General features: G+C 34.8%; 1 protein-coding gene across 4 annotated transcripts in view; it reads left to right on the top strand.

Annotated features, from left to right (window-relative positions):
* LOC114330789 (uncharacterized) overlaps positions 1–15,952 on the top strand; it is a 214,083-nt gene that overhangs the window by 169,038 nt on the left and 29,093 nt on the right. For 3 of the 4 annotated variants that reach the window (XM_028280196.2, XM_028280197.2, XM_028280195.2), the window contains exons 10-11: positions 4,495–4,567; positions 4,623–4,781. In XM_028280196.2, coding sequence (XP_028135997.2) covers positions 4,495–4,567; positions 4,623–4,781 — 232 coding nt within the window. The remainder of the gene's footprint in view (positions 1–4,494; positions 4,568–4,622; positions 4,782–15,952) is intronic. The other variant, XM_028280198.2, reaches the window with a different exon arrangement.

Below are 15,952 nucleotides of genomic sequence, written 5' to 3' on the forward strand. Positions count from 1 at the left end.
GTTTTTTTAGGGGGAATAAACAATATGACTCAAACTATCTTATGAATAATGTTAACTTAAGATATAAAAATCAAGTTAGAGACCTGGGCATCATTTTTAATGAAAACATTAATTTCAATGACCATATATCACAGATTACATTGAAAAGTCTTAAACTTCTTGGATTTACATTAAGAAACTGTAGTGAGTTCCCAATTGATGTAACGAAAGTTGTGTATTGTTCTCTTGTACACTCTCAATTAGAATATGGCACGCTAGTCTGGTCTCCTATGTATGACCAGTATATCAATTCCACTGAGAAAGTTCAGAATACGTTTCTTAGGTATTGCGGTTACAAAATGGGAATTCCAGTTGCAAATATAGACAAAAAACTAATTTTAGATAGATTAAATCTAACAACACTTTATAACAGATGAATTCAGTTTGATTCTGTATTTATTTATAAATTATTAAATAATTTAATTCAATGTCCGGAACTTTTAAGTAAAATAAGCTTCAATATTCCACAGCATAGAGTAAGATCTTTTGAATTTTTTCATATAAACTTTCATGCTACCAATTATGCCTGCAATAATCCATTTGATAGGACCTTAAAGTTTTTAAATAGTCACTGTGAAATATATCCTTTTAATTTAAGTTTAAATCAATTTAAAACCATGATTTATAGTAAACTCTAGAATTATTTCTAAGTATTGTATTTTAAAGTGTAGTTATAAGATAAATTAGATTAAAAATATAATGTTATTATAATGCTGTAATGGGGTGATCCCGTCTATTTAATAAACTCCATAGGATGGATATAAATAAAAAAGAATAATGCCCTTAGGTAAGGTATGGACCTTCCCAACACGTGGGATGTAAACTCAATTTACATCCCACATTTCATACCTTCATTGTTCTCTTTTCTTTGATATAACAATTTTTTTGGCTCGTTTTCTTTATTTGTTGTATTTTCTCTCTACTGGTGTTTTTCTTACATGTGTGTTTAAGATATCCTTATATTACTTACAGTTTGCACATTTACCATTGAAAATTGGCTGAACTTGCGGTAATTTTGGAAAAATCGCATGTAAATGTGAGATTTCGTGTGAAACGCCACCTAGAAATCGTTAATCGGTGATGCTCCAGTTAAAGCGGTACTAAAATGAAAGTAAAGTAGTACCAGCTATTTAAGAGACTCATTAATATTCAGCTTATCATTCTGCTATTGTTCGAGGTGTAGAATTCCATAAACAAGAGATCTACCTGTTGTATAAAATGATCCCTTGTTTCGATATTTTCACACCTCGAACAATAGCACCACACTGGGCTGAATCATAATGAGTCTCTTAGATACCAGATACCTGGTATATGCGTTGTTTCTGAATAGAATAGAATAGAAATATGCTTTATTGTCATGAAAAATTTAACAATTTTATAGACAAAGCTTACAAGAATCATAAATAAAAACAATAAATACAATTTACTAGAATTATACAAATCGTCAATATAAATAAAACATAATAAAGTGAAATAAAAATCAGTAAAATAAAAATCAATAACAATCTATTGCAAAATTAAAAAAAAATTGCAAATTGCGTAATCTACCTTAAGAAATTTAATAAGTAATTTAATAAATTATGCTGCTGCATATGACACTCAAATATAGATTAAGATTCTACTTATACATAAAAATACTGTAATTTCTTAGTTATTGGTTAAGAAACTCTGCTATTGAATAATATGGTCTTTTAGATAAATAGGCTTTTGTCATTTTACGGAACTTGGGGAAAGATGTTGCAGATTTAAGATGTAGAGGGAGATGGTTGTATAGTTTTTTTACAGAATATATTATATATCTCTTTACTAACTCGCTGGACGGGATCGGTAAATAGATGTCAAAGGTAGAATTTCTGGTGAAATAGTCATGTCTAGGTTTTGCTAGAAAGACATGTAGATGTTTACGAATTAAGCAAACAGTTTCTAAAATATATAAAGAAGGTAATGTTAGAATCCTGTGATCTTTGAAGTAGCTTCTGCAATGTGTTGTTCTTCTGAGGCCAAACAGATATCTTATTGCTCTTTTTTGTAATTTAAAAATAACATCGGATTGGGCAGCTGTACCAGAACCCCAAAAAGGCAGACCATATCGAAGATGGGACTCGAACAATGAAAAGTATGTTATTTTGGAAGAGGCTAAATCCATTTCCTTCGAAACAGATCTTATTGCAAAGCAAGCTGAGGATAGTTTCTTGCTTAACACATCGATATGAAGGGACCATTTAAGGTTGCTATCTAAAAAAAATACCAAGAAACTTTACAGAATCAACGATACTGATCTGGCTGTTATGAAGAGGTAAGGGTTGAAGAGTTCCTTTATAGGGTAATGCTACTGTTTTATCTACGTTAAAAGAGAGTAAATTAGAATCGGACCAGGATTTTATTGTGAGTAGATCAGAAGTTATAGTAGCATGAAGAGTTGCGATATTTGAGTTGCTCCAAGTGATACTGATATCGTCAGCAAAAAGAAAAACTTTTCCATCGATTTTTAAACTAGTGATGTCATTAATAAAGATAAGGAAAAGTAGAGGACCCAATACTGAACCTTGTGGTACCCCACATACAACATTTTTGAGACTAGAGTCTGTATCATTTGCTCTAACCAGTTGTTTCCTATTATCCAAGTAAGATTGAAACCAGTTCAAAGAAATACCTCGAATTCCATAGAAATCTAGTTTTTTTATCAAAATGTCGTGATTTACACAATCAAAAGCTTTGGCATAATCACAAAAAACAGTGGCAGTGTGGAGATTATTCTTTAATGCTTGATAAACCTCATGTAGTACAGAAAACATGGCATCGGTGGTACATTTATTATTTAAAAAGCCGAACTGATTTTGTGATAAAATCTTGTTATCAACGAGAAAGGACATAAGTCGGGCTTTTATGAGTCTTTCAATAATTCTGGAGAGTACCGGTAGTAATGCAATAGGTCTATAATTGCAGGCAATAGATTTTTCACCACCCTTATGAAGAGGAATAATGATGGCCGTCTTTAGGCACTCTGGAAATTTACCTTTCTCAAAAGAATCATTAATTAGAGAGATGAGGACTCCCAATACATTGTCTGGGAGATTTGAGAAAATTTTTATGGATAGTCCATCGGTACTACAGGAAGATTTGCTTTTGATACTATTGATTGTTTGGATCAGTTCAGATTTATTAACCGGTCTTATAAAGAATGAATTCGAAACCTTTCTTGAATTAGGGAGATAGGAAATGGGATCTTGTTGTGACACAATAGTTGATGTTATATTTTTACTCACATTAACTAAGTATTCATTTAGATTTTCTGGGTCTGGAAGGAAAAATGTTTGAGCTGTGTGAGTTTTATTTCGAAGATCGTTTATTATGGACCAAGTTTCTTTTGCAACACTTTTAGAGCTTCTGAGACGATTTTGATAGTACAATTTTTTTAGCCGATTTTATAAGTTTTAAATAGATTGCCCTGTACTTGGTGATATATTCAGTAACAGAGACGTTGGTAGTAAATTTCTTGATATACAGTAGTGCACGCATGTTTTTGGCTGATATGCGGACACCTTTGGTAGTCCAGGGTTTGCGATGTTTTTGCTTAATTATGATTAACGGAAATGCTTTATTGAAGATATAGACCAGCTTATTCAAAAAATCACTGAAATTATAATCGACGTCCATAGAAGGAAAGTGCCACTCAGAGGTTAAACATAAATTTTGGAATTTACGAAAGTTCCGACCGGAAAAAATCCTGCCTAAACGTCTAGTTTTCGAGGAGGACTTGCTAAAGATGTTAAACTTATGATCAGATAGTCCCGCATTAACAGTTGCAGACATCACGGGGTGAGAAACCTGAGACAATATAATCAATTATGGTAGATGAAGTTTTTGTAATCCTTGTAGGAGAATCAATGTGCATTGATAGACCATATGATTCAAATATGTTGACCAGGGATATTTGTGTAGCACAAGCAGCAGCATAATTAATGTTGAAGTCCCCGCATAAAATTTTTCTGCTTTTATGGGGCAGGTCATCTAACAAATTAAGCAGGTTCTGAAAAAATAGTTCCACGGAAGAGTCAGGTGATCTATAAATGCAAATAATATAAAGATTAAGGTTCTTACTGTAAACTAAGGAAAACTCAAAGAATGCTTCACTTAATAGAAAGTCATATTTTGTTACCAGAGAAAAATCATTATTTGTAGAAAGAATTAGGGTGCCTCCATGAGCTGAACTTGGACGGTCATACCTAGCAATAGTGGAATATTTTTCTACAAAAAAAGGCTCGTTGACTTCAAGCCAGTGCTCAGTAACCGCAACTATCGGTGGAAACCCTAATTCCTCTAGAAACAGAAATAATTCATCAGTTTTATATCTTATAGAACGAATATTAATCAGAACCATGCTAAAGTTGTTTCTTCCTAGCCTTCGCGTACTATAGGTTGAAAATAATCATATTTTGATATAATTTTTTTTAGTACTTCTACCCCTAAGACGTACTACTCCCATCAAACCTCTAGTCATCCAAATTTGACTCCAGTTGGAAGACAAGTAAGTTCGAAATTTCGTTCCTTGATAATATCACTGTACTTACATATTTTGTTAGGATAATTGGCGGGCTAATGACAGAGTAAGTGTTTCTGCTGGTGAATTACTTGGTAGAACTCACGAGGAATTAGTTCTACTACTAATTCAGTTGCGCAGACAAAATGCGCAAACTTTACAAGCTATTGAAAACTATTATAATGAAGTTGATAGAATTCAGGTTTGATTTTTTTTTATTTTTGATAACATTATTTTTAAAAAGACTTGCAAAGTAAAATCTACATGCTTTTTTATTTAAATATATGTTCAATCATACATACTATTTACCACTACTTTTAGTCCTCGCATCTGATGAGGTCATGGAAGCAGAAGGGAAATTCTATAAAACAGTCATAAGACCTGCTATGATGTACGGAACTGAATGTTCATCATTATCATCACTTAGCGCTACAACCCTGTGTGGGTCCTGGCCGACTGTACAACTTTCTTCCAATTTGTTCGGTCTTCCATCAACCTAGGGTCAAATGGGATGTTCATTTTTCGGAGATCTGCTTGGATGTTATCTCTCCATCGCATTCTGGGACGTCCGAGTGGTCTTTTGCCTGTAGGAATCTCCTCCCATACCAGTCTTACAAGTCTCTAGTTATGAAGTCTGTGCACGTGGCCTGCCCATCTTAGTCGCTGTGATTTAATTTCTTGGACAATATCGGTGTCATTTTAGAGTTCTTTTAATTCGAAGTTGGCTCTGATCCTATACTGGTTTGTGTTAATGTCGTGGTGAGGTCCGAAAATTTTTCTAAGTATTTTTCGTTCAAAACGTCTGAGCTTTTCTTCGTTTGATTTGGTCATAGTCCACGTTTCGCAACCATATGTTAGTACAGGTCTGACGATGGATTTATAGATTTTGATCTTGGAACTTCTTGTAAGATTTTTTAATTTTATAAGCTTATCCAGTGCGAATAGACAGCGATTTGCTGATTGGATTCTGTCTTTTATTTCTTCACTAACATCGTTGTCAGATGTGATTACGGCCCCCAGATACTTAAAACGTTGTACTCTTTCGAAGTTGTGTCTCTTCGTGTTGTTCTATTTATACACATATATTTCGTCTTCTCTTCATTAATCATCAGCCCTACTTCGCTTGTTGCTCCTTTCACCTTGTTGAAAATGGCTTTTGTGGATAGGATGGAATCTCCAACGAGATCAATGTCATCTGCGTATGCTAGTAATAACTTGGGACTTTGAACCGATAGCAGTTCTGTTTTTATTTCTGCCGACCTCATGGCTTTCTCTAATACAAGGTTAAAAAGTAGTGAAGATAACGCATCACCCTGTTTGAGTCCACTGTTGATTTCGAAGATGTCAGACAGTTTATTATTTACACGTACTTTTGATATTCCACCCTCCATACAGACTTTAGTCATCCGAATGAGTTTCTTTGGTATTGAGAACTCCGCCATGGCATTCCATACTTGGCTTCTTTCTACGCTGTCATATGCCTGTCGAAAGTCTATGAAGAGATTGTGGGTCTGTTATACTCCCATCCCTTTTCTAGAAGCTGTCTCAGCGTGAATAGTTGATCTATTGTGGATCTGTTTGACCTAAAACCGGCTTGATATTCTCCTAGGACATTTTCAGCATAAGGGGTTAGTCTACTAAGAATGATGTTTGAGAGGATTTTATATGCCCTGTTTAAGAGTGACATTCCTCTGTAATTCGCGCATTTTGTTTTGTCCCCTTTTTGTGGATGGGCACTATGATGTTTTTCTTCCATCTTGCTGGTATCCTTTCTTCTAACCATATCTGTGTTATTAATTGGTGGATTTGGCGATGTAGTGTTTCTCCACCATATTTCAGAAATTCTGCTGGTATCTCGTCCGTACCCGGCGCTTTGTGATTTTTTAGCTTATTTAAGGCCTTTCGGGTTTCTTCAAAAAAGGGATTTTCGACGGGCATGCCTGCTGTTATATAGATCTCTTCTTTGTGCTGTTCTTCCTGTATGATGTTTAGAAGGTCCCTGAAATACCCTTTCCATTCTTCTGTTAGTTCTTTATCGTCGATTACCATATGGCCTTGATTGTCTCTCAGTGTATGGATAGAATTGGTTCTATGTCCTCTTTTCTCTGTGGAGATTGCTTTATAGAATTTTCTGCAGCCTGGTTTGGGTCGGTCTCTCTCCATAGCTTCATATTTTTGCTGTTCATAGTTTCTTTTCTTTGTGCGTATCATTTTTCTTGTTTCTTTTCGGCAGTCGTCGTATTCCTTTTTACTTTTGTCTGTTTGTAGTTGTATCTATGTCTTTCTTACTGTTTGTCTTTTTTCCAGCTGTTTCCGACATTCATCGTCATACCGTGTTTTTACCCTCTTCTGCCTACTCCTTCCAAAGATCTTGTCAGCTGTCTTGGTTATTATTTCGGCAGTCGTTTCCCACAGCTCTTCTATATCATTGTGGAACTGAATGTTGGGCAGTTACAAAGAGGAACAACGAATGCATGTGGCAGGAATGAGAATGCTTAGATGGATGAGTGGAGTAACAAGCATAGGTTGAGATGGTTTGGTCATGTTCAACGTCGAGGCGTTAATCACCCAATACGAAGAACTGCTGAACTGCGGGTTCTTGGAAGAAGTAGGAGAAGAAATCACCTGGGGGATACGTTTTGGCAGAATATGTCAGTAAAGGGAATTGATGTTGAAACTAATGGAGAAATGCAATTAGGGAAGCCGATCCTGCATGGGGATAGTGGCAAAGAGAATGATGATGTCTGGTGAGGCCGTGAAATTACGTCATATCGCGGTGTTTTTACCAATTCAAACACAGAGACTCCTCATGCTTCTACGGCATATATTGTCTTAAATACTTTATAATCCGGTCAACTTACACATCCGAGGTTACAAAAATTACCATCAAGCTGAAAATTGGCAGGATTGTTCAATATACCATCATAAATGAAATCTAAAAAGTCCTCATAAATCCGACCCGAGTTAAAAAATTTACGCGTGGTCAAAGGTCATAAAATATAGTTTTTAGCGATTTTCAGCGAAACGAAGTTCTATCATAAAATTAGTTCTAACAAAAAATATAGATTAGATAATTATCTATAAAAAAAGTCTTATTACTTTTTTTTTAAGAGCCACCGTTTTTGAGATACAACGATTTAAAAAGTTGTAATCGTCATAATATGCGCACACGTTTTCACACCACCTTTGAGATATTGTACTTAGCGCGTTTTTTTAAGTGGTTTCCCTAATAGGCCTATTCCACGGATCTGTTATGATTCTGTTGAATTTGAAGCTATTGAATAATTGATATTGGCAAGGGTGAAAAATGAAAAAGTTATAAAAAGCTCTTCTTGTTCATCGTGAGTGCAAGTAAATTGCCCCAATAATGACACATCACATGGCTCCTCGATAGAATCAAATGAATCCTCAATTGTTGGTGATTCAACATTGGAGCACGACCGGTTTGACAATAGGGATGTTCACTAATTTTTAAATATAGTTAAATTCAATAGATTACAAGGTATATAAAAACGTAACAATTATAAAACTGTTTAAAAATGTATATTTTTTAAGATAAATGAGTTCATAATGTTGATTTTCTTGGAGGCTAGAAAAACGGTACCCTGCAGCGAGGCTACGGTCTGTGACGTCAGCAGTCGTAACGTCTTTGATCGACGACTAGTTTTGTATACTTATTTACTCAGTGTATTTGAATGTGCGCAGTTTTTTACGTATTTAATTATTAAAAATAAAGCCAAATAAGTGGTGTTTTGTTCCTGGGTGTGTAAATACATCAAAAAACAGTTCTGACAAGATTTTTATTACCGTTCCAGCCAATTTAAAACAGAAAAAGAAATGGTTTGTTGCAGCTAGAACTTAAAATAACTAACTTAAAGAACTAACTTAATAAAATAAACATTATAGAAGTTTTCCAGAGACTTTCGGCCCTTGGTAATAATGTAATTGTTCTTTCTGCATTTACATTTTTCAAAAATACTTATTAGTTTTCTCAGGATTCGAAAAAAATTAATGAATTTAAATAGCATTGGACCAAGATTTTGCACCTACCCCCTTAAAGAGTAAATGAAAAAGTTTCGGGACCTCAAATTTGTATTCCTTAAACTGGGATATTCCTAAAAACGGGATTCTAATAATACATACAGTAAAAGTAAACCTTGAAATAACTACATGTGGATGTAGGTATGACTTTATATTATATTAAAATCATTAATAATTTAGTGAAAAGATTGGTTGAAATGAAAATGTATAATACCCAAGCTCAAAAATATTTTTTACCTTGGAACAGTTGTCAACTCGAAATACGAAACAACCGAAATAAGATCTAGAGTTGAAAAGGACATAGCAACATTTAACAACATGCATGAGAAATATTTTCACCCATTGCGACATAATATCTCTCCCACTAAAAATGCGGCTGCTAAAATGTTATTATTTCCGGTCTTGCTATATGGCGCAGGGGCCTGGACAATAATGGAAACATTAATGAAAAAGCTAGAGGCATTCGAGATGTGGGTGTACCCACGTATCCTCAAAATATCCTAGGCGACCCACACCAACGTACAGGTATTGCGTCGAATGGGAAAACAAAAAGAAATCTCTTTTACAATTAAGAAACGAAATCTTAAATATTTCGCTCATATCATGAGGCATGATAAATATCGTATACTCCAACTGATAACGCAAGGTAAAATAGAGAGCAAAAGCGGACCCGGAAGAAAAGACACTCATAACTTAAAAACTTACGCCAATGATTTGGACAAAAATCGATCGAGTTATTCAGAAACGCCTCAAATGAAATTAAATTTGCCATGATGATAGCAAACGTCCACAACGGACAAGGCACATGAGGAAGAATAAAAATATTTTTAATACACCTAACCAAGGTAAAGTAATAACCAGCTAATGTATGTATACAATATGCATGCGTACAATGCATGCATACAACTTTCTCTATTTTTTTTGTGGAGTATTAAGCATTTATTTTTTTAGCTTAAAGAAGACATGGACAATTATATGGAATATACACTCAGTAAAGCTGTGGTAGATTTATTTTTTTACAAGATGCCAATGAATCATACACCATTGTTACATCTACACTACAGTCGGTAGTTTATACGAATCGGCTTTCTGAAAACCTTCTTCCATTTTATTTGTTTATTTTTGTAAAACCCAAAATATGTCCTTACAAACAGTCTATCCACTTTAAACTAAACAAATTCACTATAAAACTCCACTTTAACCCTGTTAAAACAAGAAGAGAACAAAATAAAATTACCTGAAACGTCAAACAGGTAACACTATGAGAATGGCGTGCGCTTGGGGTATGCAACTAGTGACGTCAGGCCAATAGAGAAGCGTTCTTGAAATTTAAAATAATGCTAGATTTCTAATAAAGATTTTTTATAGAAAGGCTTTTTCAATTTTGTTGAAACTTTGGACAATTATTCCTAGGGTGTTTCTTAATCGTTTTACATGTTTGAAATGACTTTTTAATTTTTTGTGAACATCCCTATTAGTGCATGCTACCGAACAAAACAGTCCAACTTTTTTGCAACCACATTTGGCGCTACATCCCTTTTTACAGTTGCAAAAAATTGTGTTCAGGAGTTTTTCCGGCGCAGGTGGGAGTAAAGTTTAAATTGGTTCTAATCAACTGTCGACTAATTTCCATCCCCAGTCTTTTGGATCTAGTTGATAACCGAGCCACACTTGAACTTGGTAATATAGGCACCCGAAAAAGATGTTGATGAGCAGCCGCTGAGGTTGGAGAAAGACAAAATAACTGCACTTGTTTTTTATTTCGAGCATTTTTAAAGAAACATGCATATCGAAACTTATCTAAGCACGTAATTTTTTTAGGCGCTCCATACATAAAGAGAAGAAAGCTAATTCTGTTGGAAATAACTTCTTGTGGAGTTGAATTAGTTTTTTTTTTTAAACTTCAGCACATTCAAGTAATATATTAGGTTTAACACGTATTTTCACTCCGGAGTTGTACTAGACTCAAGACTAATTAATATCTCGAGGGTGTCATTTACCTGAAGGATTTCGCCACCTAGGAAGATAACGGTGTTATTTGCATAATAGTAAACAAACTAAATTTGCATAAAGTTTATTGTATATTGAAATGTTTATTGGTACTTAACAATAAACATTTTGCCTAGTAAGTTGGCTTTCATTATTATGTTCAAACCCTTCTGATAAAAGAATAGGTAGGGTGATTAGATTACCCGACGTATCAATAAAACGTGTTTATTCCGACAAAACCCATCTTTACAAATTGAATAATACGAATAAGTAAGAAGAATTATTATAAGTTAATACTTTGTCATATCAATTTACTATTTTTAATGGGAATAAGCGGTAAAATTGAAATAATAATTCTTATTATTTTCGCGTTACATTCACTTTGTAAAGATTTTTTTTTGTTGGCACTGTAATATAATACAGCTTATACATTGCATCCCTCGGTAGACCGCAAGCTGTGTAGTAGAAGCATTATCATATTTATGATATCTTATATTATTATGTGTAATTTAAGTTAAGTTGACTGAAAGAATATTATGTTTACTTGTATTACAGCTTCAGTGATGTATATACTTGGTGTACTAATACATATTTACTATGACGATTAGAACTCTTTCAACGGTGGCTCTTACAAAAAAAATATTAAGATATTTTTTACAGATAATTATCTAATCTACATTTTTTGTTAGAACTAATTTTATGATAAAACCGTTTCGCTGAAAATCGCTAAAAATCATATTTGGTGACCTTTGACCCCGCGTAAATTTTTTAGCTCGGGTCGGATTTATGAGGACTTTTTAGTTTTCACTTATGATGGTATTTTGAACAATCCTGCCAATTTTCAGCTTGATGGTAATTATTGTAACCTCACTCCTATTTTTCTCTAACTAGACCGGTCTATTTATGTATATATGATGTATACAGGGTGTCCAGAAACTCTACCGACAAACGAAGACAGAACATTCTTCAGATAATTCTAAGACAATTTAACCCTATTCACTTAGTCCAAAAATGCTTCCTAAGGGAGCTAGAGCTCTTTGAAGATGGCGTCTTGTAATGAGTTTTTCTTAAATACCTTCAGAACGCTTCTATTTAGAAAAACAAAAATTGGTACGCTTATTTATCTTTTAGAGATAAATCTATTCCATCCATTGCGAATTTTTAGTACCGATCATAGGCGTCCGTTTTGGGCAGGGCAACGGTTATTTTATCGCATAACTTTTTTGTCTTTAATGCTTAAGCATTTTTGACACTGTATTATTAAATTTTGAGGTATTTTAGTGCTAAAAGGTACTCTTGTTTTAAGCCGGTAGGACACACCGTTTTCTAGAAAAATCGATTTTAAAATTTTTTGTTCTTTGAATTTAAAAAAAAAAATTCAAAAAAAACCTATTTAGAAAGACGAAAACTGGTTCATTAATTTATATTCCAGAGATTAATCGAGTTCATTAATTGCGAATTTCTAGTACCGGTCATAGGCGTCCGTTTTGGGTAGGTCAACAGTTATTTTATGGCGTAACTTTTTTGTCCTTAATTTTTAAGCATTTTTGACACTAGATTATTAAATTATGAGGTATTCGAGTACTAAAAGTTACTCTTGCTTTAAGTTAGTAAAATATATCGTTTTTTTTTTGAAAATTTTTTTCAATTATTTTCAAATTCCAAAAACGAAAAACTTTCAAATCGATTTTTCTAGAAAACGGTGTGTCCTACCGACTTAAAGCAAGAGTACCTTTTAGTACTAGAATACCTCACAATTTAATAATCCAGTGTCAAAAATGCTTAAAAGTTAAAGATGAAAAAGTTATGCGATAAAATAACCGTTGCCCTACCCAAAGCGGACGCCTATGACCGGTAATAGAAATTCACAATGGATGGAATCGATTCATTTCTGGAAAGTAAATATGCATACCAATTTTCGTTTTTATAAATAGAAGCGTTCTGGAGTTATTTAAGAAAAACTAATTACATGACGCCATCTTCAAAGAGCTCTAGCTCCCTTAGGAAGCATTTTCGGACTAGGTGAATTGGGTTAAATTATCTTAAAATTAGCTGAAAAATCTCCTGTCTTCGTTTGTCGGTAGAGTTTATGGACACCCTGTATAATATACACTCAACCAAACTTATATGGAATCATCTGATATTTTTTATTATTTTAAGCGAATTAATGCTACATTAAATTTTCTTCCATCGCATCGCTCAGGAGCCTAACTAAAGGCTATAGAACCAAATTAACATACCTGCGAGCTATTAAAGTTGGTTGGATGAAAATTAAAGGATTTTTTTACCGATCATAATTCCTCCCCAGAACATTACCCTTCCTCTTTTATATTTATTATCAAATATGGCAGTTTCCGTTCTTGCTTGTCTTACTCGCCCTCTAAGTACACGAATTCGTTAATCATCAGATTTTACACATCCTACTTTCGTTTGAAAATAGCACACTTTTCCAATTTCTAATGTTCCAGTTTTGGTGTTGATGACACCAATTTACGTGATCAATCTTGTGCAGCCTCGTTAACTCGGGATCCCGTAGGTTCCTCCTGCTATATAGTCCTTGGACACGGCAACTCTTCTTCTTCTTATTTCAATAAAATATTTACACCTATAGCTTCCAAAAGCTGCAGGTTTCAAATACATAGTGATTCCATATAAGTTTGGTTGAGTATACATATATGATTTCGTCTGTATGTATGGTTTTCTCTTTCGAAGCCACAGCAAATACAGCAAAGTAACAAGCATATAATAAGCAAAAAATACCATGGACGGCTATGCTGACAAATGTATCAGTCCTTAAGAGAGCAAATGCTGCTTGATAACATCAAATGTAGAAAGATGGCCTATTTTGGAACGTAGTAAGGGGAGACCGATATAATATTCTTCAACTTATTATGATCGGTAAAATCGAAGGACGCTGAGGAATTGGTAGAAAAGAGGCCTCTTGGTTGAAGAATATCAAAGAGTGGACAGGAATAAAGAAAGCAGATTAACTATTTAGAAGAGCTCGAGGCAGAGTCAGTTTTGCCATGTTAATCGCCAATGTCAAGGGGACTTGATAGGGCACGTTAAGAAGAAGAACAAGCATATCCCAGGAACAAAGTAAAACCCGGCTCCATGGGACATGAGATTCCCTGAGTAGGGTATTCTCCCGTCCGAAAGATCAGAGGCCCCGCATTATAAAGACGGTACCTCCCTAGCCCCCAAGTTACTTCCGTCCCTCCCCAATCACAGGCATAACGTTGGGGAGACTTACTTTTAATGTTGAATGACCTAGTAAATGGGGAACCAGCTTGTGCCTAACGCTACACGGCTCCAATGCTCAGGAATCGGGATTGCTTCATCTGGGGTATCATACTAAAAAACTATGTCCCCTTTTGGATGATCTAAAACTCAGAACGAAATTGATTAAATGGTGTGAAATAATATTAAGGAGTTCAGGGGTAATTCGCCAAGAAGTATCCCCGAGTGTCACTGAGAAGTATCTACTGACCAGGCAAGGGTACAGGTCGTCTCATTGGCTGGAAAGATCTGTGGGTGGATGTTTTACGCCCTATGGTACATCTAATTCTGTGTGTTTTTGAATTTATTGAAATATTTCTATGTGCTTTATGCGGAACGGATGGTATACCCAATGAACTTTTAAAATATGGAGGCCCTGAGCTTGCAAGTAAACTGTCGCAACTCTTTAAAAAAATCTTAAACGAAACAGAAACACCAGATGCCAGAGGAATGGCATAAGAGCATCACAGTCCCCATATTTAAAAAGGACAAAAAACTTGCCCACAAAACTACACAGAGGAATAACCCTATTAAATACAACGATGAAACTTTTCACGGGTATTCTTAAGGACAAACTGGAAAGACAAATCACTAATGCTGAAGAACAACAAGGTTTTACAAAGGGGCGATCTATAACAGACGCAGTATTTATAATAAAACAAATAAAAGAAAAAGCTGTAGAGTTCGGCATGCCAGCGTATATTTGCTTCATCGATCTGACGAAGGCGTTTGACAGAGTTCGCCTGGGAGACATTCTAAATATATTAATAGAAAATAAAACACCGACCAGCATAACAAAGACAGTCCATAACCTAAATAACAACAACGTAACCAAAGTTAGAGCAAAAGACCAATTCACTGAAAATATTCCAACACCGGGAGGAATTAGACAAGGAGACAGTTTAAGCCCCTTCTTGTTTAACCTACTCATGGGCAAAATTATAAACAAAGTAACATCTCTTAATCTCGGATATAGAATGGGCAACAAAAGAATTGGTATGGTGTGTTACGCAGATGATGCAGCAATTATTGCTGAATCAGAAGATGATCTTCAGAGACAGCTCTTTCACTTTTTTCAAGTAAGCCGCCAACTAAATATGAACATTTCTACTAAAAAAACTAAATGTATGACAATAGCAAAAGATCCACTCAGATGTAAGTTAGTGGTTGAGAACAACCCCATAGAACAGGTGATGCAATTCAGATATCTGGGCATAGATATATCAAGCACTCACGACCCAGTAAAGGACCTGAGGAGTCAGATCAACAAAGCATCTGCATTGTCAGGATGTCTGCGGGAGATAGTCTGGTCAAATCCGTATATGCGCACAGATAGTACAATTAGAATCTACAAGACTTGCATACGACCGATCATGACATATGGCATAGAAGTGCGCGAAGACACCAACAAAACGAAACAGATGCTAAGAGTTACCGAAATGAAAACCCTAAGAACAATAGTGGGGAAAAAAGAAGAGACAGAGTGAGAAATACAGACATTAGAGAGCAATTCAAAATTCAAGATATTGTAAGATGGAGAAGGCAGCGCAAGAGGATGTGGTACAACCATGTAAGACGAATGGATGAGAATAGACTCCCAAAAATTGCCATAGAAAACAATCCGCCCGGTTCAAGACCCCCCGGAAGACCACCTAAAAGATGGAGGGATAGTTGGCAATCTACCTCCCAGGAAATTAACCAGACGCAGCTTCAGAATTAAACAGATCGAAAGATCTCCAAGAAGTAAAAGAAGAAGAAGAAGAAGCTTTATGCGGATTCTATGTATGGGAGTGTTAGTATTGTCTTATATTGTGTGTTGCATATGTATTGTGTTATAGACAAATTTAGCGTATGATCTTAGCTTAAATCTATCGTTACCATTATTTTCTTATTATACTGCTCTACTAGTATGGGAAACAAAAATAACAAAGAACTTGTTCCTATATTTTGTCATTCATATTTTTTAGTTATGCAAATTTAATTTTTTTAGTTTTATCTAGATATTACTTTGCAAGGAAGATTCTTTAATACAACTGTAAATAATACTAACAACTAGTAAGGCAA

Source organism: Diabrotica virgifera, chromosome 10 (assembly GCF_917563875.1).
Source record: "Diabrotica virgifera virgifera chromosome 10, PGI_DIABVI_V3a".
Classification (NCBI taxonomy): domain Eukaryota; kingdom Metazoa; phylum Arthropoda; class Insecta; order Coleoptera; family Chrysomelidae; genus Diabrotica; species Diabrotica virgifera.